The sequence below is a fragment of the Pararge aegeria genome, chromosome 8, assembly GCF_905163445.1.
Source record: "Pararge aegeria chromosome 8, ilParAegt1.1, whole genome shotgun sequence".
Classification (NCBI taxonomy): domain Eukaryota; kingdom Metazoa; phylum Arthropoda; class Insecta; order Lepidoptera; family Nymphalidae; genus Pararge; species Pararge aegeria.
In genome coordinates, this window is record NC_053187.1 from 1,344,772 (window position 1) to 1,352,918 (window position 8,147).

An 8,147-nucleotide genomic window follows, 5' to 3' on the forward strand; every position below is an offset into this window, starting at 1 on the left:
TTTATATGACATTCCTTGACGTCCCCAAAATAAAGATAAAATTTCTGACAAGAGTGACATTCGTATTAAATTGACATCTACTGCTTTAAGCGATAGATGACTGTTGTATATTGATCGATTTCCCACAATTTATATCAGTTCAGCATTAAATTTTGATGGAAACAAATGGTCGTTAAACTATTTTAATCTAGACTGTTTTATTTGTTTTTTGGTATGTATTAGTTTGCAGTTCATTGTAGATGGACGTAGGATACTATTTATCCCGAAAACGTTACCACAAATCGTTTGCTAGCTTTCCAGACAGACTGATATTAATTTAAATGTGAATAGAAATAAACTAGAATCCTGTAGTTGAGTTTAGGATAAGTTTTAACCCAGGAAAACTAATGATCCTCCCAGCACGGCTAGCATGGACAGGAGACAATTATTTCCCCGGAGAGAGGATAAACATGTATCTTCTCCCACAGCTTTATCAACTCTCAGAGCATTGGCGCACAAGTAGAAATATCATATATGTGTAATAATAAATGGGGGTAAACTTCTCATATTCCATGTTCCCATGCATTAGCTGTGGACACGTTAATTATATCCCCAGGGGACATAATTTTTGTCTCCTTTCTGTGCTAGTACTGTAAAAAAAATCGTAATCTTTTTGGATTTTACGGAGATATATATTGACAGGAGTTCGCGTTTACAAAGGAGTCGCGGGGAACTGTTAGTTAATGAAATGGATACAATTATTGTTACTAAGCGTGCAACACGTCAATAAACCCGAAAGCCTACCTACCGACTAGATTCGATGGCCCTAAAATACATATAATTAACCTACGGAGGCAATGAATCGAGACTGTATTATGTAGCGCGGATGCACGCGTTAGTAGCAAGGACGCGGCCAATAGTCCGCCGTGCGCCATTGTTCAACGGCAGCCATCGATGTCGGCTTCCCATGTCCATTGGACATAGACTTTTTATGTAAAACATAATCAGGAAATAACTCAGTTATATGTCTACATGTATCGAGTTTGATGAACCGTGGGCATTCGGATTTTAAAATTGACGCATTATTTGCATTGTTAGAGAGCTGGTATCTTCTATGAAAACTAAGCTTAGTTTGTTGCACTCCGCGAAAACCAGGAGAATCTGTACGGTGTAATTTATATTTTTTTTCAACCTTAATACTCCACACCAAACATCGGCAGATCTTTGGCGACGTATTCACTAGGCATGTTTGACGACAGTGAAGCATTTTTAGGAGAGCTTGACTTAACAATTATTCTTGTAATGTCAACATTTACTTACAGATATCTGTTTATTCAGCGGTGATAGCCCAGTGGGAGCTCGACGTCACTTTCGGGGGGCCGAGTTCGAATCCCAGCACGCACCTCTAACTGTTCCAAGTTTTGTGCGTAATTAAAATATCACTTGGTTCAACGGTTTGGTTCAAATTTTCTCACAGGTGTTTGGAGTCCACCAATCCGCACTGGGCCAGCGGGACTTCCCCTTTTACCCCTTCTCATCTGAAGGGCCGGTAATGGGTCGATTTGATGATGATAATGATGATCTGATTGTTAATTTAGTTTGTCATACCCATCACTTTTTTCAGTTAGAACTCAATTTTTTTTACAACCATTACTTTGTAAATTAAGTGAAGGATTATACAATGCGTTCTTACTATAATATCAGCCGTCCAAGGTTCATGCTCTTTTACAAAATTAAATTTTTCCTCAATAACCGTTCCATACGTGAACTTTTGAGAGTAGATACTTTTGAAAGGCAATGTTCGTGTTACAAAAATTAAATGAAGTCATTAAATTTTTACGCCCGGAAGATTTTTTTTGTTTAAATACGACTAATTGAAATGAACTGAAGCTTTAAAGTTCACATAAAGGCGCAAGTGGAAATTTTATTCAAAAGAAAGTGATGTATATGATAAAGTTGGGAGAGATTACGATAAAATGGAAGAGAATGAAGCTATATAAAATATAACTGCGTGAGTTAATATTTCTAATAGGACAGAAAGGGTTGTGCCACACGGACGGTTTTCACGCTGCGGTATTGGGTCACTATCAAATACTAACTACAATTAAACTTGACTCTACAAAATATAAAGGATATAATATAAAATATTTCCTAGTGTCACCAATAGCCATACCTCACAGTAAGATTTCGTAATCGTGGGATGGGCTTTGCAGGACTTCTGTTCCCTCAAAAAAAAAAAAAAAAAGAACAGAAGTCCTGCAAAGGAGTTTCATTTTGTTATTAGAAGACTCCGAATCCTCTCAATAAGACATGAGCGAGAGCGAAGTCCACTAATGCGCAGAGATAATTATGTCTACCAATATCTCGTCCGATTTCTATAAATAAGACGAGACAACGGTTAGATACAATTTTTTTTAAAGGCGTTTGTTAACTTTACATTCGGTGGGTTAACATTTATGAAACATCTTTCTATCGAGGGATTTCTATATGTTGCTTTGTTTTCTGAGCCGTGTCTGCAATGGTTTTGGACAGGCGAATTTCCGCAGCGGGAGAGCCTTCCGTGTAGCACTGTCCTATTAGGACAGTAAAGTCGACAGAGCGAGTCGAGCATAATGGTGAGCCGCCAACCCGTAACGCCATTATGAAATAAAAGCATTTAATAAGACGCCGTGCGACTTCTTTACGAAGGTCGGCTGCACCTATGATAATGTTTGTATTACAATTCATGTGTATCCATATTACATATACTAACACATAGTCTCACTAGACATACGTAAAAACTAGGCAGTTATTTTTAGTTCTATTTTTAAGTATTATACGTAATGAGAAACGTACAGAATATAGTCGATAGGAATAATTTTTTTTTTTCTACCTCTTAGTGGCATTTGGAATCATTTGTTGTGGCATCTTATCTTATGGATTCATTACCGGCCTACTACAGGACACGGGTGGTCTCCCATAATAAGAAGGTTTTAGGCCGTAGTCCACTACGCTGCCCCAGTGCGGATTGGGGGACGCCCTTGAGAACATTATGGAGAACTCTCAGGCATGCAGGTTTCCTTACGATGTTTTCCTTCACCTTTGAAGCAAGTGATATTTTAATTGCAGTGATATATAAAACGCACATAAGTGAGAAGAAGTTAGAAAGTAAGACGTGCTGGGACTCGTACTCGGGCCCCAGAAAGTGAAGCCAAAGTCCTAACCACTGCTATTACCGATTTAGTTATACGTTGATTACATTCCCGTGGCGATATCAGATTAAAATGGTATCTGAAGAAATTGATTACTCTTAATAGACATAAAGCTTTGTGTAATGCTAATATGGCAGTGAGAGTAAACATATGTGGGAGTTGAAAGCTGCTGAAAGTGAACCTGTATCAAATACCACAGTGTTGATAAACCTTGTTAGTTGAAGAGAGGTAATTCGCTGGACATGAGTTGCAACGGATTGAGTTCGGTCATTGGTTCAGAAAATCAACAAGGATGAAAGCAAAGCAAAAAGACCAGGAAACCAGTTTATATGCTAGAGATCGTATTGAAGAAGATCTGTGTCTGTTCTGTTTTATTTTATATCATACTAGCTTCTTCCCTCGAATTTTTTCTCTAAAACAATGTGGCAAATCGATATTGGTAATTTTGTTTCGGAATTGCCACCTCAGATGACGTCAATAGATGGTGTTTTTTTATGGCACTAAAAATCATCATATGGTCATCTTACTTATAAATTAAACCATACAGATTTGTTAGGAGGTCGTGGATTATAGAAAACGTATCTTTGTGTTGACAGTTGGGAGTAATGTGACATATTGATTTTAAGACGAATTAGCGGGATGAGCTGAAAACTAAAATCAATTTTCATGCGTAGCTGTAAAAATATATGGCAAGACAAATGAAATATAAACGAAGCGTTTAGAAAAAAAATGTGAAACTAAATGATTAGTCAGTGCCTGTTTATAGTTTTATCCATGTTACTAAGTAATTTTGTAAGAAGTCTTAAAACCAAACCAAATTATAATATTAACAGCATTGTTATTTTATAATCTATGTCAAGCCATTTGATGACTTATCCATAAACTATACTTGTACATGAGTTTCTTGACTGCCGAATTAAATGTCACTCGACGACAGACGATCTATTATTAAGTATTCGACAGACAACAATGCTTAAAATTCGAAGATTGTAAACACACGTAGAAAAAATACCAGAAACATATACAAATTAAATCTTGGAGGGAGGACTTGTTTTATTACTTCGAAACTCACAGTTATTTGAACGCACAGTATAGGTTTAAATCATATTATGGAAATAAGACGCTACGAGTTCTTTCAGGTGTCTAGGTGAAAAATAGTTAACTAACGTTGAAGATAATAACTTGTACCAAAGGCAAAAAGTTAGTTCTCTAGACAAATTAAAAATAAAAATATGTTTGAATTTTAAACGTCATCAAGCTCACCAGTTCGGTATTTTTGCAAATATTATAAAAAGTATAAACGACTAAACAATTAACAATGGCGATGAGCATAAGTTAAAAAAAAATACTAACAAGTAGATCAAACCGAAGCAGATTTACAAGCCAATAATGAGTGGAACATTAACAAAGGAAAAACGATGGATAGCATCCAGATAGATAAACATTTTGAACAACCGAACGGCAAGCGTAAACATTGCGGCAAGCGCCACTCTACTACTGAAAATGGTTTGCTTATGAGCAATTAAAACTTTAAAGAACTTTAACAGGTTAAGAGAATAAAGCTAAACACTGGGGATAATAATGAGGGCATATATTTAATATTCATTCGTCTGATATATTATAACTTTATCCCTATAAAGTTAGTAGTACTTAGTCAGCAAGGAAGATTCTTGGGAAGATAAAATCTAAGGAGTAAGGAGAATTGAACATTTGGACCTAATTTCTCTTTCATTTAAATCTTAACGTACTTGTAACTGTAAGTCTGAATGACAAATTTGACTTGTTCAATTAAAAAGCAATATTTAATAATACACACTACACAAATAGTTGCGAAACTAACAATCTTTGAAAATCAATTCGCAAGAAAAAAATATACGGTTATGATGTAGAATAATAATTTTAAATATGACTAATAAAATCAAATATAAAAACTAAATTTTTAACAGAATTTGGTGACTCAGCCAAAAGTGTTTAAATAAATAAAATGTATGATTTCATAATATTATCCTTAAATTTCAATATATTTTAATTGGGCATCTAATCTAAACATTTAAAATTGAGCTCATTTGTATTACCCGATTAAAAGCTTAACCTTTAGTGAAACCGATAAAGGCCCTGAACGATTACGGATTTAATATTCTTAACTAATCTAGATTGCATCTATCGCATTGGATTCGCGGATCGCGGAGGCGTTCGGATCAGTTGGCAGTCGATGACGTCATGACACGCTCCAGTTCATACCTGTCGGTGCCCGTCTGTCAAATGTAGCATGACGTTCTCTTACGTGAACCCTGCTATCAGTTTTTTGACACTTGTTCCGATATTTCCGGAGCTTCTTAACTTTCTACAGTTGAGCGTTTATCGTCGAAATTATTTGGTTCGTTCTCGATATTTTTATTTATTTTCTACACGTTTTTATTACAAATAGTATGTTTTCAACAGTAAAAGAATAACTTTTATCTATTCCAGTACCGTAAATGCATTTAGACTTAAAAAGGTTAACTATGTTGATAATTAAAATTTTACCAGTGGTTAAATACACGTTGCCGTTATTATCTCTACCGCTCAATTTTTTGCTTACTTAACAATTTGGGCTCGAGTAATTTTCTTAATTTATTCTTGATATCTCTTCTCAATTAATTTCTTTGAAACGTGCGTCCTTACGGTACATTTTTCTTTGTGAGAATGTTCGTTGCATTCTCAGCTTTTTTTTTTGCAATACATTCTGTTTGAGGAAAAGTGCAGCTCGCAGTTCAAAACTTCATTCAAATGTTCTTCTATCTTACATTTTACATCTTACATTTAATTCATATATGTACTAGGTTAAACTCAATTGTAGAATTTTGATACATAACTATCTTGAAACTTACTGGTTGTTTACTTAGTTATATTAAAACAGAATGATGAGGGTTGACTTTTGCGAAATTACTATATTTTAAAGGAAAGTTATAGATGTGACCTGTTAACTGTATGCAGTGTGAGGAAAAATTATTTACTCTACTCTCGATAGTAAAATGATCTTAGTTAAAACGAATTACAGCACTTTTCCTTATGCATCTGACCGTTTATGAAGGGTGCATAAATGAGATCGAGGTAAGTGTGCATTTAGTGGCTATGTTTTGCTACAGTAGCCACGCTCGACTATTTACACTGCACCTAAAATGGATTCCTAATGGCTACTTGTTCGTACGATACACCTGCCATAGCATATTTGTTAGCAGTTAAATTTATTGGTATCTTTAACCATAATGATATGTTTCGCATTGTGCAGTCTGCTCGGCCGTAATTCCGAAGTCCGAGTGCGGTTATAATTTTAGCGTCGTTGAAGTCTTCTGTGTCTATTAAATTAATATCCTGTGAATATGACGAGTTATGGTTACCACATTACCGTTGCCTACGATCGTCAGTTTCTTTAAATGATCGCTCCTCTTAAAATTTGACTGTTTTGGGTGTATGCAATTCTCCAGATATAGTAATTCTTAGGCTAAGCATGCAACAGCACAGAAGTCGATGTGCGGTCGAACCTTGTGGACCCTGAGGTTTAGAGGAGGAGCAAGGAGCTCAACTTCCATGCACTTATAAAACACAAAGCACTCACTGTAGCCGGGCCGGTAGACCGCGCGGATCCTCCGGATCAACTTGGCAGTCCTGCGGAGCGGTGGGCCCAGCGCCACGGCGGCGTGGCCCTGCCTCTCCGCGAACACGATATAGTTCTTTCGGTTCTGCAGCGGCACTTCGAAGCGGCCGGCGCAGTCCTGCGGCTGTTCGGGCAGCTTGAGTCGTAGAACGGCACCCTCGCGCGGCCAGCGGGCCTGGCGCCGCAGCACGCGTCGCACCCGCACGGTGGCTGCGTCCCGGGCCAGCGACTGCACGCGCGCCTCGAAGGCGGCGGGGGCTCTGTAGGCGCGCCAGGCCACGTCCGCCCGCTCGCAGTAGAGGCGGCGCGGCGCCGCCAGGCTGCCAGCGAGGCACAGCAGGGCCCAGCAAAACGCCGCGCGCCCGCACGTCTTCATCGCGCCATCGCAGCGCTCGCGCGTCGCTCACTCGTGCGACCCTCGCACGTCGGCAGCCGGCGCGCGACTGGCCGGCCGCCGCCGCCGACCCTCCGCCACCCTCCGCCGCACGGCCCGCGCCCCGCCTACACCGAAATAGTCAACACGCCGTCCGCAGCGCCCGCCGCCGTCGCTGCGCCGAGGCACGCGCCGCCGCCGATTTGCCCGCACGATGATTAATTCGCAGCTTTCGATTGCAATTAGCGTCGGGTTAGCGCCTGCGCCGGCCCGCGCCCGCGCAGCCGGCTCGGGCGTGTTGGGGTGGCTCTGCGTACGCGCAGCAATACAACTGCTGAGTTCATAGACTTATGAAGCGGGATAGACCAGCTGGTGGCGTAGCGACGAACATTGGACGTTATATCGAGCTTTCTTTCCGAGAAAGCTTAAAAATGTTTAAATAAAGTATATTAAAAAATTGAGTTTTTACACAATATATTTCTTTATTTTCACAGCTGTCCTGTGACAACTCATTATTTTATTTGTGATTCTATTAATTTAATTAGCTGCTCCTTCGAATCTATGATAATAATATTAGTAAGCGACAAGCCTGCGATGTCTTATTACTCTAACAAAGGTATTTGCAACAATACCAATACCAAAAGTGTGTGGTCAACAATAGGTATAAAGCAGCTACACATCATTAGGCTCATAGATAGCATCACCTCGCTTCACAATTTATTTTGAAAGTGAGTGAGTAACTCTGTGAATGATTCAAGACAGATTTGTTTATTTTGCTCTTTGAATGATATTTCGTTAGCTTTGATGTCGGTAAGCAGGTATTAAGAGATAAATGAATGTATTAATTTTTCAGTAATATTGTGAAATTATTACCTATCTGGGCTTTAGGGTTACGCTTTTAGAATTACATATTATAAGGCCGATAGTTCGATTCCGGGATCGTGCTAAGAATTGTTGCGCATTGTTG

At 38.9% G+C, this 8,147-nt stretch overlaps 1 protein-coding gene across 2 annotated transcripts in view; it reads right to left on the reverse strand.

Moving 5' to 3' along the window:
- LOC120626058 (protein vein) overlaps window positions 1-7,183 on the reverse strand; it is a 115,813-nt gene extending 108,630 nt beyond the window's left edge. For both annotated transcript variants that reach the window (XM_039893340.1, XM_039893339.1), the window contains exon 1: window positions 6,769-7,183. In XM_039893340.1, the coding sequence (XP_039749274.1) occupies window positions 6,769-7,183 (415 nt within the window). The remainder of the gene's footprint in view (window positions 1-6,768) is intronic.
- Window positions 7,184-8,147: the final 964 nt, after the last annotated feature.